The following is a 19,669-nucleotide window of genomic DNA, read 5'->3' as shown; positions in this document are numbered from 1 at the left end:
GCTTGATTTATTTAAAGACCTGCATAATGCAACAGAAATAAACATGGGAATAAAATTATTGTAGGGTAACTTAACATCATTAATCCTAATTAGTATGTAACCTTATTTTACGTTTCAGCAGCGTTTAACTTTTTCGAGAAATAAAACAAAAACAAAAAAACGTCACAAATCACTCGACATGACATAACAATAGACACAAATCCACACAAATCATTATAAAAATAAAAATAATTAAGTATAAATGAATTCCTAGAAGTAAATCCGCATGTAGGTATTAGATTTCCGCGGATAGTTTGCGTGGTGGCGACAGAGAGGCCCGGCACGATGCGCCCGCTGCGGTACCTACAGTCTTTGGGGCGCAGCCTGTGGGTCTAGACAAAGTGCCATTATAATCGCAAACCAGTCGAAAAGTGGTCGAAAAGCCCCTTTTTTGTATGGAATTTGACGGATTCGATTTTCGATTCGATCAAAAAGTGCGTTTTGTCTAGGGGGGCTGTACTCGTTGACCAAGAGCCAAGTGCAGACCTCCCCGCCCATGGCCTTGCGTGACCCTAACATCATCTCGTCACCTCTGCCTACACCACCGTCGCACAAGCCCCAGCCATTGCAATGTAAGTTTCTCTATCCTTTTTTCTACAAGCGACCCTTTGTGGTGTCTGCTAACTAATAATTTAAATATACCACAGGTGAAAAGGGCATAAAGGAGCCACTAGTAACAGCAATAGAGCGTGAACCACCCACCGATGCTAAGAGCCCCAACGGGTCAACCTTCGACCAGCTGTTCCTGACCATGGGCCGCGGCAGCTACAAACCGAATAACAAGATCACCGTGGTGGGCGCTGGTGACGTCGGTGTGGCCACTGTCTTCTCGTTGCTGGCTAAGGTTTCTGTTACATCGTGTTAATTTTGTGTATAAGTTACGCCACCGTCGATTTTACATTATTAATAATATTATGCTTTGCTCTATCTTCAAAATCACGGGAAAGGGAACAAGCTGTTAGAGCTCCTGACGAAAAAATAACGATCCAATAACTGGAAAAGGTTTATGTTTAAAATCAAATAAATACCTATTACGTTTTGTTTTATTGTAGAGCGTGTAGTTTGTTTTCAGAGTAGGTAGGTAGGTAGGTAACTTTCATCTAAATTTCTTTACTTACTAGAGTCAATCAGGTCGGTGTTTTTCAGGGTGTTACAAATGACATAAGCATGATTGACTTCGGAGAAGATAAGCTGAGAGGCGAGCTCATGGATTTACAGTATGGTTCCAAATTTTTAAGGAACGCCAAACTACGAGCTAGCAAAGGTGAGATCATCTCTCTTTGTATCCATAAACACGTTCCTGTTTTTAAAATCAATAATACTAGTATTTTTAGCAGTTATGTATGGAGAAAAATAGCTGTTAGTTAAATCCTTTATTGCAGACTATGGTATATCAGTAGACTCAAAGATTTGCGTGTTAACTCCGTGCTATGAATCGGAGTCCGGTCAGAAGATTGGCGACTGCACCCGGTGCAATGCGGAGGTCATGAAGGCTGTTATACCGCAGGTACGAGAGACACCTTATCGCCTATCTTTTTTTATTACACAGTTATTTATGATCAGGTTTCAATACAATTCATTGAATGAATACCGTCCCAGTAGTTAAAAGTATTCCTGCTGCCATATTATCTCTATCAATAACAACTAAGTATTCCCGGTTTTTTATAAATCAATTCCAATCCAAATCCGTCCTTAAGCCGCAAGTTTTCGATCCACTATCCATAAATTTCGATGCTTTTACACTTTCATATTTTTTACAGCTTCTCCACTACAGCCCCGACGCTATCATCCTAGTGGCAATAGAGCCAGTGGACGTGCTGGCCTACCTGGCGTGGCGCGTCAGCAACCTGCCCAAAGGCCGCGTCTTCGGTTCTGGCACGAATCTATATTCTGCCACGTTCCGGTATTTATTGGCAGACCGTCTCGGGCTGGCCCCGTCGGCTTGCCACGGGTACATCATCGGCGAGAACGGGTATAGCAGTGGTAAAGTTGTGTTTTACTTCGTTGCTTATTTTGCGTATTTAAAATTGAGTGACATTCATTGAATACTTTCCACCAGTGCCTGTGTGGTCCGGTGTAACGGTGGGAGGCGTGCACCTCAAGGACCTCAATCCTGACATCGGCACAGACACTGATCCTGAGAACTGGCAGGAGATACATCGTCAGGTAAAAAAAATAACAAAAAAAGATTTGTTTTCATTGGTACCTTAAAAATAACAACATACTTAGATGTTATTAATGTCTTGCAAATATAAACAGGTACTGCAGAGTGGCCAGGAGATCCGCGACCTCAAGGGCTGCAACTCCTGGGCCTCTGCCCTCTCTATCACCGACATCTGCTCTACGATACTGAACGACGCGAACTGTATAAGGCCCTTGTCTACGTACGTCAAGGTACCCTTCCTTTGGAATTACTCATATCCTTAATTATGGAAAATCCTGAATTCCCAAGTACTACTGTTTAAAATGAACCTCAGAATTTTACGAAAGATATTTAGCTTTATCTGTTTAAGTAATCGCCCATTTCAGCACGCTAGGATAATTCCGACAGATGGATCCGAGCCAGTTCATTTGCTAACCGGCTAATTAAATGGATATTTAAGTATGTCTCTTAATCCATAGGGTGAGCACCAAATCAACGAAGAAATCTTCATGTCTCTTCCCTGTGTGGTGGGAAGCGCGGGAATCACAGACATCATACGGCAGCCGCTCAGCTGCAACGAAATTGAACTCCTGCACAAGTCTGCCGAAGCCATCGTCGAGAACCGAGGCGCTATCAAAATCACTCAATAGATACTGAATAACTTTTACGATAACATTATCAGTACTGACGTCCCTTGAATGCAATCGAAAGTGATGCGTCAAACTTAGCGGAAATCCAATACTTAGTCATATTACATTTAAATTATTTCAGTCCGTCTGTTTGTTTCGAAGTTCTGTTCCAATAAAAATCCTGTTAAACTTATATTATCTTTTATTGAAGCTTATTTTTACTCTCCATTTTTAAAAGAAAACGCAAATGTCTTAATGTAGGTTTGGTAGAGACAGATTTATTTAGGACTTTGTTTCATTTTTACGTTCTCTGATTTCAATCGTCCGATTTACTTTTTGTAATAGGGGTCATAGACTGAATCTGACTGAAACTTTATAGCGCCAACCACTCTTCAGTTCAGTCTAAGGTTCATTCCAACAAACAAGTTTTAAAAAAGTGCTTTTTAAAAAATTCGACACATATTACCTACCGACACATGGTAAGGTAAGGGTGCTCTAGCTCTACCTACCACTTGACTTCTTACTGACGACATTTTTTAGGACACCATGTGATAAGGACGAGTATCTATTACTGCTGCACTTATGTGCGCTTATATTCTGAATAGGTATCATAAGATTAAAGATTCTATATCAATCAAGTTTTTACACTATCAAGATTGATTTTATGATATTGAGTTTGTGGTTTTGTATCAGCAAATGCATGAATGAACGTAGAATGAATTAACCAGATTTCAAACCGCAGTCTTTAGTAAATTAAACTACACATGCACATAGAGGATGTTTCTAGGACGAAGGTTCAATTAATAAGTTCCACTCAAAGTAACATTATTTATTGTATACTTAAAATGGCTTATTCTTTGCTCTACATAGTGCTCTGATTGAAAATATTCATATTATTAATACGAAAAGTATCTGGGCAAGGTCAAAATCTGAGTATTGTTACAATTTCATAATTATAAGAGCTTCCACATCATGAATGACCCTATTCCTAAACATGTGGATCGCCCAAGGTTGTCACCAATGACCTTTTCAATTAATATTTCTATGTGCCTGAATTACAATGTCAATGCTCCCGTTAAAACACAATTGTAGCAATAGTTCATAATTCCGCGAGACGGTACGCGTTGATCATGTCCTGTATCAATGGGTATTAGCGTGCCATTATCGTCCGTACGGTGGGGTTTTACGGTTGGTATTAGAATGCATGGTGGGCCTGATTCGGGCATGCGCTGTGTTGTGGCATCCAAAACGGAGTGTTGAAGGTCACCTTGGCTCACGGAGCGCGGCAGCGAAACAGCCGGCTCCGCTCCACAAGAGTCGAGCGAGACTCGCGGTCCCAGCAGCTACGTGCCGGCATACACACACGCGACGCAACAACTTTATTCAGTAAGTAAATAATTTTGCGAATCCTGCAACTGTTGCATAATGCTTTAAACTCTACCAATCGCATGTATTCAGTTAAAAGTTTGGTGTAGTTCGCGCCGCGCCCAACTGAAACCGGCCGGTTTTGATAAAACTTTATTGGGCGTAGGTAGTAGCTTAAATGTTTGGACTCGTAGTCTAGGAAAACGTTTCCTTGTAAATCAAGCACTTAACGACTATGATGCAGACATCATTATTATGTTGAAATGTAATGCAAAGTGAATATTGTTTGAAAAATAATATAATTTATTATCATGGTAGAGTCATTACATATTTATGTGTTTGATTTTATTTTGTGTTAGTTCCGCTATAATTTTCATTGTTTCATTGCATTGACATACAAAAAAGAAATAATATTTTAACTTCCTTATTTCAATGTTTCTATAAGGCGGCAAGATAGCGTCGCGCGTATCGCAAAAACTTCGTGAAATTGTTTAGTCAGCCCACTCCTAATGGGGAAAATATCAAATTTAAATGAATTCAGGCGCAAAAACTGTAGGTACTTACTTAGTGCTTTTGTGGTTTATTTTGCTTCACCTGGCTTATTTTCCGTTATGTTATGGCTTAAGGAAAGTGAATTCTGTTCGCTGTATAATAAATAAATAGCTGATGGGAATAACCGCGGATAGAGGTCAATGACGAGCATTGGGCTAGGGAGAGACATGACATGTCTATCATTGGACTGACGCGTAAATGACGTCATCGGCGTGGGTTGGTAATAAAGCATGCAATAATGTAAGCGCCGCTAAAGGAAAACGAAATCCTTCCACGAGTTGTTAAACTCGAGTAAAATAAATTAAATAATCACGGCAATTGCGAACTGAATGCTCTATAAAATAAATATGTATGTTTCTATAGCTCTATAAATCTCAGAATTTTTATCGGACTTATATCAAATTAATTTGCGCAATCATTTCAAAGATTTCTGCGAAATGTGTATTTTTAAAGGCCCAGTCACCGGGGAAGGCTGCGCGTGCGTGACTCCCCACAGCTACCGTTTCGACCACACTCTATATAATTTCGCGTCCCCCGACGGTTCATTCAGTACATACCGACCCGGCTAACCGGTCAAATCCAACAGCGGTTCAGATTGAGACCCTTCAATCGGTCATTCAATTGTCAATCCCAGCTGATCTCAGTTCGGTCAATCGTTTTCATGAGTGTGGTTGTGTTCAACTTTCTTCGAATTTTTTCGATATCTTGATCTCGTGTTTGTTCATCTGGATTAGTTGAACAATTTGTTATAATGGCTGAAAACAATCACGTACACCACTGCAATGGTGGCCGCTGTAAGTCTTGTTTTTCTCTACTTTTCTGGCGTGCGAATCTCTATCAGTCTTCTTCAAGGAAAAACAGAAAATGCTTGTCATCGAGGGAGACAATTTTTATAATAATGCACTTTATAAATCGCATGCATTTACCTAGCTAGGGTTTCCCGGCTCTTATCAGCCGCTGATTTAGATCCAACAGTTGATATTTTATTCGCGGAGCGCACAGTATTGTATTTAGCACGGTTCGTTCACCTATTAGTTTAGTTATTTTTAATTACCTGCCTGAGTAGGTACCTACATTTTTTATTTCAGTTTCAGTTTAAGCTTGACTAGGTATAGTTTTTTTGTTGTTTTTCTTTCGCTAGTTTTCTTACATTTTTAATTTTTAATTATAATACAATTGTTGATGCAGACTCAATGAATTAATAAGTACTTAAAATACATAGAAATTAATTATCATGTTACTTAGGTAAAATTATTTTCAAAATTACTCAACATAATTATTTGATTGCAACATTTAAAAACATAAGTTAATTTACTTCTCGCTAAGTTACCAATTTTACTGAACAACTTACTTTAGATTACCAAACACGTATCCTATTAAGCTATTCATATTATTAGACTGGCTATCTATAGTACGTAACTTCGTAAAATGTAGGTACTGAATATTTTGTTTTGTACAGGGAAAATGGCGACCATCGACAAGCTGTTCCAGCCCGTGCAGGACAAAATGGACGACACGGGGAACAAGGTCACGGTCGTGGGAGTGGGGCAGGTCGGCATGGCCGCCGTGTTCTCGCTGCTCACCCAGGTCAGTGATATAGGTCGCGACGTGGGACGCCGTGGGGGTCACCGGTGGACCCCAAACAATATATTTGTACATTGTGTCTGGGTGTTCGGCATCCAAAGATTTAAGTGCCAGAGCACGCTTTCCACGCATAACCACACTTAATGTTTTATTTTATTTAAATGCAAAAGGAACTCTCTACTACGCTCGCTTAAGCCACTGAAAAGATTTTGATGAGGTTTAAGGTCCAGGGAATAACAATTTTAATTAACATAGAATATTTCCGGTTTTAAAAATAGGTCACACGTACATTAATGTTATTCTGTAACAAACTGAAATTCACGGAGGCGAAATCACGGTCAAAAGTTAATATCACATTATTTATGTACATACATTTAATCTGTATAATAATTTAAGTTGCCTGGGGTATAAAATTTTATTATTTAATATAAATATTATGCCTAGTGCTTGCAAAACTTTATATTGTGGATTTAAAAAGTTATGAACTCTCAAACGGCTGGCTGCGGTTGTTTGGCTTCCGATACAATGAACTTGTTGCATCTGCGCTTTCGGGACATGCCCACCGGTCCCAAGTCACAGGCGGCAAAAAAGTTTGCAAGAAGCAGATGCAAAAATGTCTTCAGTTACCTGGATAGTAATTTTATACTTTTTTGGCGTGGTTGTACCTATTAGAATGTGCACTAAGTATGTAGATTCAAAATGTTTAGCTCTCATTGAGCGAAAATAGTAAAGATAAGCACTTGCAAAAAAATCTTCTAATTCTGTAAAAATATTAGTCTATAAAGCCCTGAAAGAGTTCCAGATTAAAGTACCAAACGATAGAGCTACATGTGAAAAAGTAAAAAATTTGATTTGGCGCGCTGCCACCGTACGCAGCAGACGGCTGCTAAATTAAAGCATCTTATATTTACGAGCTAATAGGAAAGAATAAAAATATATTTTCTTATCAAAATGGTTAGTGCTACGAGTATAAATAAGTATAGATATACTCGTATACATTCTACCTCGTTCGGACATGCTGCATAAAATGCACAGGAAACGTAACAGGTTACGATTGCAATGGGACTGGTTTGCAAATACTTTAACAGACAGTTAGGTGTTTCTTGAGGTTAAATCGGTATTTATTTCGGATTCACAAAAACTATCTCTTAAGAAGATGTTCTCAGGAAAAAATAATAACGACTTAGGTATGTTTGAACTTTGGACGTAATTCACATCATTAGATTTTACGAATTCCCTGAAACTGACCACACGACACCATTTACTAACGTAATTCGTAATGGTACATTCCTATTTTTTGGACAATACTTATTAGGCACATTCAGGCGTTTATTTGCGTTTATTCGAAGAGTACCTAACGTACCTACCTTACACAGTTTTGGTATGCTCTCGTAACTAACTCAAATACTTAAGGACTCGTTAATTAAGTATACTTAGTTATTAAAAGGTAAATTCTGATCGTAAATATGTACTCGTAATTGGATTTCATTATTATGATAAAATGCTAGCTAATATACCTAATCTCGAAGATTTAAAATTATTCAATAATTCTTGCTTATTACCGTGAAAATCATAAACTGGTATTTCCAGACATTACATTTATTTAACTGCCTTTACAATTATTTAAGAGTTATTACCTACTGATAAAATATTTCTAACGGAGATGATGTGGGGCGGTGGTTCGTGTTCATTACTACTACGCTTGCGATGTTAGGTACTGGTTCAAATCCCGCTGGAGTAATGTGCATCGAAATCAGATTCATTAACGTTCCTGCTGTATTACTTTATTCATCCATATCCGCAGTAAATAAATATGTGTCCCTTTGGTCACCATAACGGTAAGCACCACTTGTGGCATGGCCATGAATTATTTATACGAGGCACATTCGCATGCACTCAGACAATGTGACTTAACTAGCATAATAGCATATTAATGAGTCTGCTAGCGATTAGTCCTTGCAGTCATTGTCGCTGAACTGCCTATCTGATATTCACTACGAAAATGTATCTACGACACATTTTACTCTAAGAATCAGTCCAACAAATCAATAACTAATATGATGATCAAAGTTGCTGTTTACTGTATAAATGTCTGATCTGCAATTCCCTTAATTAATTAAAATATAAGTCTTACCAATAAATCAATAATTAATTTGATATCAAAGCTATTTATTGCAGAATAAGATGTCTGATCTATGGTTTCTTTAATTAATTAAAATCATTAAATATATTTTCTTTTGAAGACGAATATTGAATACTTACAAATGCGTAGCAATTCTATCAATTAATTAATTCGCAAAAATGTAAGAAATGAGATCCTTTATGGATAGGACTTGTACCTAATCAGTATGAAATGAAATTGTGAAGAAAACTTACAAATACTTAATTACACAGAAATATAAGTAGAGATTGATATTCTTTTTAGAAGTTAATGTAATCAAGATATTAAATTGTCAATAAGTTGATTGGTTTACTTTATTGAAATTTTATGTGCGCAGTCGAGAAAGAAATCAAGGTTAAGTCTTTGTAGACTTCAGAAACTGGAGAAGAAATAAAATTATTACCAGTGAAGAAGAGCTTAATAAAAAATTGCATAAGTAGGCTTAATATTAAAAGATAGGTAACAGTTTTTTTCCAAAACATACAATCACAATATTGATTGATGAAATCCAGTGGACTAAAATACAACAAGCAATATGAAATATTAAATTACTGATCACTTGAAGGGCAATGTCCTAAACACGCATGTCGGTACTGTATCGATTTTTTCCGTATTTCCTAAGGGTATAGCCAGACCAAGGTCAAAATAATTTCGACTAAGTCTGGTTTCTTCGTCTTTCTTAGAATGAAATAAAGTTAACTAGTTATCCATTTTCCTTTTTTTAAATATTATTTCTTCACCAGGTTTTCTCACTTGTAATAAAAAAAAACATATCGTTACATTAAAAATAGCGTAATACTTATAGACCTAATACAGCACTCTCAAAATCGCTTTTGAAGCCGAATACCCAGACAGGCGTCTAATTTATTTATTACGCACAGGCACGAATATCCATTGGTAAATACCTTACCACTAATAAGATTAACTCAGATTAGTCTGAGTTATAAGCCGAATTAGGGGTCGAAAATTTCGCTTGATTACTTTACTGATTTCATTAGTTACTTTTAAGTCGTATTTTTTTTATCAAAGTGTTCCCAGATAACAATTTAAACTTGAATCTGACTTGCAGTAAGTTTGATGTATCAAAAATGAAGCTTTGTTTCAAATTTGCCATGGCAAGTATATAAACTTGAGGCAAGTTTAAATCAAACTTTCTAGTTTCCGAGCGACAAACTTGCATTAATGTGTTTCTATAAAGTATATGCAAGTTTGCCTTAACAAACTTGCATTATGTCTGCTTCTATAAATTATATGTAAGTTTGCCTTAACAAACTTGCATTATGTCTGCTTCTATAAATAATATGTAAGTTTGCCTTAACAAACTTGCAATGAATATGCATGTTTGACATTAAATAAAACAACAAACATAACATATATTTTTTTATTATTTATACTTTTATCTTATCTTACTTTAAATGAGAAAAAATCGGTTTCATGGTCACCGCTATTGGTTTTTTTCTTTATTTTGTGTTTCTGCTCTGAAACAAAAAGAAACAAGTATATTTACCACAGGTTAAGACATTATTTTACATTTAATTGTATAAGTTTCTGTACTACTAACAAAATTATGAACTATGTCTGAAATAAATATATTTATAGTAATCCTTAAAAACTACTATAAGGGTAAGGGGTTATTAGTTAAAATTCTGAAAGGAGCACATCTAAAATTTGTAAATCACTAGGTACATAGTATAAAAGAAAGTCGCTGTCTGTCTGTCCCTTGTGTAATAATAATGTAATATATGTATAACTAGCGACCCGCCCCGGATTCGTATGGGGTTCTATTATATAACCTTTCTCATAAATCCCTCTAACTATTGTTGAAAACCGCATCAAAATCCGTTGCATAGTTTTAAATATTTAAGCATATGTATATAGGAACAGACAGCGACAGCAACTTTGTTTTATACATATGTATAATACATGTACCCGTGTGAAGCCGGGGCGGGTCGCTAGTGTAAAATAAAATACATCTAATGTAAATAAATTAAATCTTACCTTCTTGAAAGTCTAACTTTAGCTTGATTTAGCCAATCACTTATAATTTCTTTTAGACTGTCTTCAGTTACATCTTCGTTGATTTTTCTACATATTTCTGAAAAATAAAATAGAAATAATTAACACTAACAAACACGAATGATTCAGAAAATAATAGTAGTAGGTATATTGAGAGATATACAGGTGTATCTAAATGAATTCATTGGCAACCTTGCTGGGGGAAGCTCAGACCATCATTATGAACAACTTTATTTTCGTGATCAGTTTTTGTATGAAAACAGGAAAAATTGGTCATAGGAAAAGTTCATAATGATGGTCTGAGCCACCCCCTGCAAGGTTGCCTATGAATTCATTTACACCCTGTATAAGTTTGTAATAAAATAAAGGTACTTACGAAAGATTAATTTATAGGTTTCTGTACTCATAAATGACTTTTTATTCGAATTTTTCATCTGTTTCCCAGTTAACGAATACAACTCGGCTACATCATCTAGAATTATTCGTCTCAACATATTAGTCGTAAGGCTTAATACCAGACAAAAATGACATCTGAAATTTAATTAAAGTAGCATTAGAATGTTTTCATAGAATAATAAAATTTGCCCTGTGTTTAAGTATTTAATTTATACATACTATTGCCTGTATTCTTGTTTATTTCTAAATGGTCATCGAAATTATTAAAACTTGCAATATCTTTACTGGTAGACTTGCCAAAAGTTCTGAAAGACCTGCATTGTCATCTGTTGGTGAAAATGTTTCTTCGGACCTAGCTAACGGTAAATCCAATTTTCTATTGATTTCAGCCATTTGGTTAGCTAGGTCTGACACAATCTGAATCATATGACTCTGCTGTATAGCATATTGCTTGTTTGTAATGCACTCTGTAACAAATAAAAAAACATGGAAAAGTCATAACTAAAACAAGTGAAAATATGAAATTTTGTCGCATTGCATCTTTGACGAGAGAAGCTCATTGCATGTTATAAAAACCTGTTACCTGATTGGCAGTTAACAGCTTTGAGTTGTGTTTGCTTGGCCTCTTTAGAACCGGAGGTGACTGGGTAATTTACAGCAGACATTATGTCCACTGTCACTTCATTTGTAACATCATTTTCTGCTTCGTCTGAGTCCAAATTTCAGGTTTCTTCCGCTTTTTTTAAATGTAATCGTGCTTCGCCATAAGTTTCTGAAATAAATAAAAAAGTCTCACAATAGTAAAATCTAGTTATAACTTAGCAATACAAAAATAAAGAAAATTATTTTACCATAACTTTTAAGTATTTTTATTTGATATTGTGACCATGTTGCTTCAGGTGCAGGCATCTTCTTCAAGTTTGTTTTTGATTTCTTCAGTGCATACATTAGGGTAATAACAAGTGTTGGTATCTTAACCACTTTGATGAAACTATGCCAGGAGCATCATCTTCATCTAAAAATGTAACCAAAAAAAATTTTTTTGATTCCATTATGCAAAGTCTGAAACCAAATAACACTATTAACGGTCCACGATGTACATTTACAACTTACAATAACACCTTTCTGTTACACATAGATAATTAGAAATAGATATTGAGTAATATGCATAACTAAACAGGATCGAACATGCAGGAACTATTTAGGGTTAGGAACACTTGGAACACGTTGCCTGGGTTTGAAAGTAGGTAAATAAGGTTTAAGGGATAGATATGAACTACATATTATCATTAATTCTGTTTGTAAAAATAAATGAACTAACCTTTAATCTTCAGCACGTCACGCGTCCAATTCGCACAACAGAAGCGTTTATTAAATAAAACACCGTGCAAAACAAAAAAACTTGTAGGTTCTACGTTCTACCACTGATTTTGTGCACTGCAAAACACAGATTAGAGAGTATGCTGCAAAAGTGCAAAACACTTGGCTGTTTTTTCTTCCGGAACCGGAAGTTTTTGTTTTCTTTTTTATGGCTTCGGGCGAGTGACGTTGGCGTATGACCACTAGTGATTATTTGCAGTGTTGCCAGTCGGGTCTTGTCAGAAATTACCAGAAATATAAAAAAATGTAACCTTTTTGAATAAAAAGTAACCTTCATACTGGGTGCGGAGCGATTGTGTAAGGTTGTTCATGGATGGTTCATGGTTACCTAAATTCGAAATTTTGACCATTCCATGAAGACCGAAAAGTGACCGGTCGTATAAAACCGTTTCATGGATTTGCGTTTTATTATCAAAAAAACATTTGCTAAAACTCATTGTCTTTAACAAATAATAAATCAAATTCATGTTTAAATGCAGTTTATGACAATTTTTAAATTGTCACTATTAATATTTTTACTGAATAACCTGTAAAAGTTAATTCTACAATTTCTGAAAAATCACCTAAAAGTAACCTTTTCATTAGTGTAACCAATGCAGTTCAAAAGTAACCTAAAAGGTTACAAAAGTAACCTTCTGGCAACACTGATTATTTGCTCCATGCGTATGACAGTTTAACGCAAGTTTGTAACAAACAAAAAACAAACTTGATACTTCATCTTTGAAACATAGCGCAAAATGCAAACTTGCTTCAAAATTAAAAAAGCCTTGAAACATCATACCTAAATCAAAAAGCTTACAGCAATATTGCCACAAACTTGATTTGTCATATTTGACGTGACAATCTAATTTCAAATAAAAATCATGTTTGCAGCAAGTTCGCTTGCTATCTGGGTTATTTAGAACCCACATTATTAGCACTGCCCCTCATAATTATTGTTGTTCTTTCATCATCATTTCAGCCATCTAGTTGATATAAGTAGTTACATATGATTCCAAGTTACATCTACCCTCAATTAGGTTAAAGGGTGCGATTGTTCACTACATGGGAAACCTAAAAATTTTCTCATAAAAATAAAGCCAGTGAAATGTATGTGTACGACTTACCCGCTCATTGCAGGGGGTCACCAACAACATCGCCATGGTGGACGTGATGGCCGACAAGCTGAAGGGCGAGATGATGGACCTGCAGCACGGCTCCGCCTTCATGAGGAACGCCAAGATCCAGGCTAGCACAGGTAACAGCTCGTTCGTTTCAGCGGAAAGACGTCCACTGCTGGCCAAAGGCCTCCCCCAAGGATTTCCAATAAAGACCGGTCCTGCGCCGCTCTCATCCAGGCAACTCCCGCGACCTTCACCAGATCGTCGGTCCACCTAGTGGGAGGCCTGCCCACGCTACGTCTTCCGGCTCAAGAGCTTTCCTGCCCCAGCGGCCATCAGCTCTACGAGCTATGTGCCACACCCACTGCCACTTGATTTTAGCGATTCTGCGAGCTATGTCAGTCATTTTGGTTCTCCTCATTTCTGATTTGATCACGTAGGGAAACTTCGAGCATAGCACGCTCCATCGCTAACTATCGCAGGTAACAGCTCAAATCCATGCATACTCATCCAGGTAGATCCAGGGTATGCACACTCCAGACTCCACACTGTAGATCCAGGGTTACACGGTAACTTTAACATTTATGTCCTTTCGGTACTCAAAGATAACAATATTACGATTACACTTTTAAAACGATTACGAAATATTCGAGTCATACTAATGACATTGCAGTTTGTACTAACAATGACCGTGAAACAAGTCTGCCGTCTTTGTTTATATCAGGCCAGTTTATTTAAGTTTCTGTCCCTTACTATAAATAATGTGAGTTTATTTAAAGGATGTTAATATTATCTTGAATGCTGACTAGTGTAACTACAATGCATTTTAGACTGTGGCACAGAATCTACATAATTAACAGAGCTGTAATGGCTTTGTTAGCAGTTATGATTAATCTACATAAAACAAAAGTTACCTACATAATTTTGATTTAATGGCTGTAGTATGAATTATTGTAATTTAGCTGTAAAAATTAAAGGAAAGTAATTTTTATAGTTACCAAAATAAAGGCAGAACAAAAAAGATCATTTCTGTGCCAAACAGGCACCCGCACAATTTGACATGACGTGTGTATGTCGCGACACTGATTTATATCCACGGGTACCACCCAGAGCCATCGTCAAAGCTCACAGATTATTTGCTTCGCATGAAAAATTGAAAAAACCATAGGTAGACAAAAAGCGAATAACAGATTAAGATAAGTCGTCAATTCTTTCGGTAGAAGTCTTCAGGAAGTTGAATGTGTAAGATTTTATTATCTACCCACACATAAATTGCGAGACGCTTCATGTGACGTAACAGAGCTGTCTCGGACATGTCTGTAGCACATCTGAAGTCTTACTGACGTTTTGTAGTAACAGTAGGAGGGATCAGGAGCAATACTCAGTTAAGCACAAATGTCTGGAACCTGGTAACCGTGACGTCACATTGACGCTCTGGTACGGACGAGGCTAACGCTGGGAGGTGTGCGCGTAAGTGGGATTCCAGCGAGGTGCGCAGTAAGTTCGATCGTGTCGTACTGTTATGTATTATAATTTCCCACCACTCGTTCCCACCGCTGCAACTCCTGTGTAGCCAGGATCTACAGCTTGACCGCCAATACAAACCCAACCAGTGAAGGTCAAGTTTCTCCCGGGGGAAAGCCTTTGTACTGTCATGTAGTGACTGAGTAAACCCTGTAACATCTGCTTGTAGATTACTCGATCTCCGCGGACTCGAAGCTGTGCATCGTGACGGCGGGCGTGCGCCAGCGCGAGGGCGAAAGCCGCCTGGACCTGGTGCAGCGCAACACCGACGTGCTGAAGATCATCATCCCCCAGGTCAGACACACAATAAGCATCTACCTATGTCCTTTTAAATGGATTTCGAAAAAGCTTTTTGTCCTAGAAAGATTCTCGATGATCAGTAAAAAGTTAGCTCAGTATAGGAACACATATTTTTTCTGGAAAAGAATCATCATACGAATTGCCTAATATGATGTCGACGGAATGTTCATGATGAGCTGAAATTTAGACCAGTCCTCAGTACCAGCACATTATAAACATGATCGAGATTTCACGAGACGAGGTTGCACGAGAATTGGCCCCCAGTTTCAGAAATATCCCCAGTGACAAATAGAATTTTGAACCACCTGTTTCTTCTTCAGCTGGTGAAATACAGCCCAGACGCCATCTTCATCATCGCGAGCAACCCAGTGGACATCCTAACTTACGTGACGTGGAAGATCTCCGGCCTGCCAAAGCACCGCGTCATTGGCTCCGGCACCAACCTGGACTCGGCGCGTTTCCGATACCTTCTGTCCGAGAAACTGGGCATCGCGACCACCTCCACCCACGGCTACATCATCGGAGAGCACGGCGACAGCAGTGGTGAGTTTCAAATCACTCGAGTAGGAATAAATCGGGCTCGAAGGACCATTAATCGTTTGAAGCTGTCTCGCGTGACCTTTGACTTGTTTGTTCTGATATTCAATACGCCACTAATCTAATTGATGCCGACATTCTTAAAGAGTTCACTTAGTGTTCAGTATAAAAATATCATTAACTAGTAATGGTAATAAGCCTTGGCAAATCATTTGGCACTAAATAAAGCTATTGTACCTCTACAGTACCCGTGTGGTCCGGCGTGAACATCGCCGGCGTGCGCCTCAGCGACCTGAACCCCAAGATCGGCTCCGACTCCGACCCCGAGAACTGGAAGGAGACCCATGAGATGGTGGTGAAGAGCGCCTACGAGGTCATCAAGCTGAAGGGCTACACCTCCTGGGCTATCGGCCTCTCGCTCTCGCAGCTGGCTCGCGCCATTCTCTCCAACGCCAACAGCGTGCATGCCGTCTCCACCTACTTGAAGGTAAGCATGATCGCCAAATAGAAATTATCTATTCTAGGTCTAATGTTGCTAAATTACCGCAGGATCCAATCCATCATGGAGCTCTGCTAAAATTGGTCGGACTAGTAAATGAAGCATTTCACATCAAGGCATTCGACTTATCTGTCAGTTATTTAGGCCGAGGTTTAATTCCAAGTTGCTATGTCATTATCCTTTCTTATCATATTAATAACGCATCAAATCTAAGATAAGCTTGCACATTTTGCACAAACATTTTGACCGAGTTTTTGTACAGGGTGAGCACGGTATCGAGGAGGAGGTGTTCTTGTCGCTGCCCTGCGTTCTGGGAGCCGCAGGAGTGTGTGACGTCATCAGGCAGCCGCTCACCGACACCGAGACTGCGCAGTTGCAAAAGTCCGCGCATCTGATGGCCCAGGTGCAGGACGGTATCAAGTTCTAAGCGCCCATCAATTGCATTACATAAAACTTGACTAAGTTTATTGTACTGTCGAAAAACCGGCTTCAAATGACATCATGCCATTCATGGTTAAATATTTTTAGACAATACAACACTTCGTCAAACTTTTTTGTATTAGCAGAGAACTAGCGATGAACCCAGTAGAGGCGCACGATGTTAAGGCAAATTCCAAATATGTAACGCACGAAGAGAAAACTGTTGAAAATACCTTTTGGGTAAAAAAGATGGGTAGTTGTGCACTCTATTAGATCAATGAGCTGTGGTTTGTTCTAGAACAAGGTTATTTATGATTTTTATGCGAAAAAGTATTTTTGCCAGTGCTTTTATTAGGCTCTTCATAAGCTTTCTTGATTTGCCATATCAAAATAGGATGCAAGAGCGACTGAGATTTTATTTTATTTTAAGTGGTTCCTACTTATATGACATAACTAAATTATATTCCACTGTTAGGATTATTACATTCTTTCCAAAAATCTCAAATATTTGATCATGACGTAATGCTTTGTGTAAAAATCCGGACAGTTCAGTATTTGTGTGTATTAATTAATTATAGTAATTGAAGAATCTGTCACAAAACTTTATTATAGTCATCTCCAGTAAGAATTAACATTTAGTAGACACTAATTAATTTATGATAGTGGCTTCAGATTTGTAAGGTTGCGATCTGTTTTTGTCATCTTTAGATTATGGTACACAATTGAACGGTTTGTTAGTCTGGCTGGCGTACAGCTAACATGGATGTGACTTGTAACAGGTTTTACTTTTTTGGAGCTGAGCAAATATCTCGTTACACCATTCCAGTGAATATTGTTTTCCAAAGAAGTACGTAGGCGAATCAGTATTTAGCACCTGAGTGAATAACAATTTCTCATTATTTAAATATTTATCATCTTAGTTGTATGTTGTGTCCCTGGTAGACGTGGCAAGAATCCAGAACGTAATAGTTTAATAGCTACGAAATATTATATTTTCAAATCTTTAGAAACTAGACATTCGTAATTTTTGTCTTTTTACGAATTTCAATCGCCTTTAGCTTTTTGATGTGTGTAGTTAGTCGAATAAATTTAATAGGAAAATATTAATAGTAATTATATTTTGTTATGCTATCGTATCCAGTATTAGTTATGTTTACATACGAATTTTCTTGCATTTACAAAATTATACCTATGCCAAATGAACCATAGATTAAAAATGTGTTATTGTTGTCATTATTTCTGACAGACGTATTTTTATCTTGTAATAAAACCCTAATGTAATAGCGATAAAAATAAATGTGTTATTTTTATTACCGATTTTCTAATTTTCTTACAATATTTTAGTCTCACTATTCATAAGAATACAATGCCCTATTTATTATGAATTATTTACAAATAAATGTTGTGATCTAAACATTTTTGTTTCATTATAGAAGACATTTCATATCGTATGATTCTTAGATCTTAATTAATTCTTAATTCATCCTACTTTAATTTTAACAAAAGTCAAAAATCTGTCAAAATTCATAAAAAAGGCCTAATGGTAATGTTTGGTGGTGCAACTCATCCCTAGATTATAATAGGTATAAACATGAATAAAACATTATTTTTTTCAAAATTATATAATTATTTCATAAAGTTTACATCATCAGTACTAAAAACTTGATACCTAGAAGTGACACTGGCATGTAGCTCGCTGACAGATAAAAGGAAATTGTAAAAATACGAATAAAAACATTTTCATGATAAAATTACTGTTCGTGACCCGATACGTAATCGACGTCGAATTAAACTCAAACTTCTAAAGTTACCATATTCTAGGATCAACCTGTATAGTTATTTCAATTCAAAGTCGATTAGGTTCGTTTATAAAAAATATAATAATATTTTATTTCCGGCAAATGCTAGCTGATATGAGTAATGCGATGTCTGTCCCGACAGAAATGTTCAGAACGAGGCGAATTGAAGAAGGAATGTATTTTCAATATACGAATGTAGCACTTATGCTTTATGTCGAACATGTTATAGATAAAATCGCAAGCAAAGAAGTTATAGATAGAGCGTTCAGCAAGTCAGTAAAAAAGAAGTTTTATTTTCAAAGGAAAGTAGTTAGTTATAATTGATAAAGTAATAAGGCTATGTAAACGAAGAAATATTAAAGAATTATCATTGGATGCGTAGATACAATGTATATTGTTTGCTCGACTCTTTCCAATAAAAGCATAATTTTACTATGTATGTAGTGAATTATACATTATTTTCATAAAGAGTCAAACGCATTCATCATTATTATGTAAGTAAACTGTTACTTAAGAGTGTCAGTAAATGAAACAATTCGCTTCGCTGTTCAATTGTTGAGTACCTATGAAGTTCAGGACATGTGTGAGGCGGAACACGCGTGATATACAGACAGAGTGAAATTTGTGACACACTATGTTTCTGATAATGATCAACAATCCGTAGTTAGAACATGAATTTTATTGTTTAGATACATCGCGATATACCTACTATATTTGACGACTAACACACTTAGCCTTAACTTAGATGTCATCTGAAATCTACATAATTTTTATATCGGTTGAAATACAAACTAACGATTACATACAAAATCTCATAACATATATTTTCATAGTTAAAGTTGGTGAGTGCCGCGAGCGCCTAACACGTGGGCCGTGAGAGACGTACATTTAATACCTAACATGAAACTTATACCAATTCATGTTTATTCAATTACATACTTAAAATTTTGCATTTTGGTCACAAATTAGGACAAACATTACGCGCTAATACTTACTGCTATATACAATGTAATAGTATTTAACAAGTACATACGTTAAATTATGAATAAGCATGAAATATTATTTTAGCATAAATCACAGACACTTTCCTTAAAATCGGCCGCTCTAGAAACTCATACAAACTCTATACATCACAAAGTTACGCCAACAAACTTCACTGCAACCCTACGATCAGACGTGTACAACCATTTACTTATGTTTAGCAACGTGTGCAATACAATTTTAT

The 19,669-nt window shown here is 36.8% G+C and overlaps 2 protein-coding genes and 1 long non-coding RNA gene across 5 annotated transcripts; 2 read left to right on the top strand and 1 right to left on the bottom strand.

The window, feature by feature from the left end:
- The first annotated feature begins 499 nt into the window (after positions 1–499).
- Positions 500–3,004, top strand: LOC135087233 (L-lactate dehydrogenase B chain-like). The gene is made up of 8 exons (XM_063982075.1): positions 500–611; positions 687–883; positions 1,186–1,303; positions 1,422–1,546; positions 1,800–2,022; positions 2,099–2,205; positions 2,299–2,433; positions 2,662–3,004. Exons 1-8 carry the CDS (start codon positions 536–538, stop codon positions 2,830–2,832), a joined length of 1,152 nt encoding a protein of 383 aa, XP_063838145.1. The 5' UTR covers positions 500–535; the 3' UTR covers positions 2,833–3,004.
- A 1,076-nt stretch (positions 3,005–4,080) lies between these two features.
- On the top strand, positions 4,081–18,059 carry LOC135086682 (L-lactate dehydrogenase). Of its 2 annotated transcripts, none has more exons than XM_063981457.1 (7): positions 4,081–4,197; positions 6,188–6,315; positions 13,385–13,502; positions 15,059–15,183; positions 15,510–15,732; positions 15,972–16,213; positions 16,488–18,059. In XM_063981457.1, exons 2-7 carry the CDS (start codon positions 6,193–6,195, stop codon positions 16,650–16,652), a joined length of 996 nt encoding a protein of 331 aa, XP_063837527.1. In that variant the 5' UTR covers positions 4,081–4,197; positions 6,188–6,192; the 3' UTR covers positions 16,653–18,059. The 2 variants fall into 2 exon arrangements, with proteins under 2 accessions (XP_063837527.1, XP_063837526.1); XM_063981456.1 differs by lacking the exon at positions 4,081–4,197 and adding an exon at positions 5,233–5,522.
- On the bottom strand, positions 9,841–12,503 carry LOC135086474 (uncharacterized). 2 transcript variants are annotated; one of them, XR_010260494.1, is made up of 7 exons: positions 12,207–12,503; positions 11,737–11,900; positions 11,469–11,657; positions 11,105–11,352; positions 10,866–11,020; positions 10,472–10,568; positions 9,841–9,951 (listed from the first exon to the last, which is right to left on the bottom strand). It is a non-coding gene; the product is annotated as an uncharacterized LOC135086474 (long non-coding RNA). The 2 variants fall into 2 exon arrangements; XR_010260493.1 differs by having other exon boundaries at positions 11,737–11,947; positions 12,207–12,502.
- Positions 18,060–19,669: the final 1,610 nt, after the last annotated feature.

This window comes from Ostrinia nubilalis, chromosome Z, assembly GCF_963855985.1.
Source record: "Ostrinia nubilalis chromosome Z, ilOstNubi1.1, whole genome shotgun sequence".
Taxonomy (NCBI): Eukaryota; Metazoa; Arthropoda; class Insecta; order Lepidoptera; family Crambidae; genus Ostrinia; species Ostrinia nubilalis.
The sequence above is the reverse complement of the archived record's forward strand: the minus strand, read 5'-3'. Positions and strand labels throughout refer to the sequence as shown.

Bases quoted from the DNA above. Each gene is read 5' to 3' on its own strand.
- LOC135087233 (XM_063982075.1), top strand. From the start codon at position 536: ATGGCCTTGCGTGACCCTAACATCATCTCGTCACCTCTGCCTACACCA. The intron at 612-686 runs GTAAGTTTCTCT...AATATACCACAG, and splicing joins CAAGCCCCAGCCATTGCAAT to GTGAAAAGGGCATAAAGGAG. The intron at 2,023-2,098 runs GTAAAGTTGTGT...ACTTTCCACCAG, and splicing joins CGAGAACGGGTATAGCAGTG to TGCCTGTGTGGTCCGGTGTA.
- LOC135086682 (XM_063981456.1), top strand. From the start codon at position 5,480: ATGGCTGAAAACAATCACGTACACCACTGCAATGGTGGCCGCT. The intron at 6,316-13,384 runs GTCAGTGATATA...CGCTCATTGCAG, and splicing joins TGTTCTCGCTGCTCACCCAG to GGGGTCACCAACAACATCGC. The intron at 15,733-15,971 runs GTGAGTTTCAAA...GTACCTCTACAG, and splicing joins AGAGCACGGCGACAGCAGTG to TACCCGTGTGGTCCGGCGTG.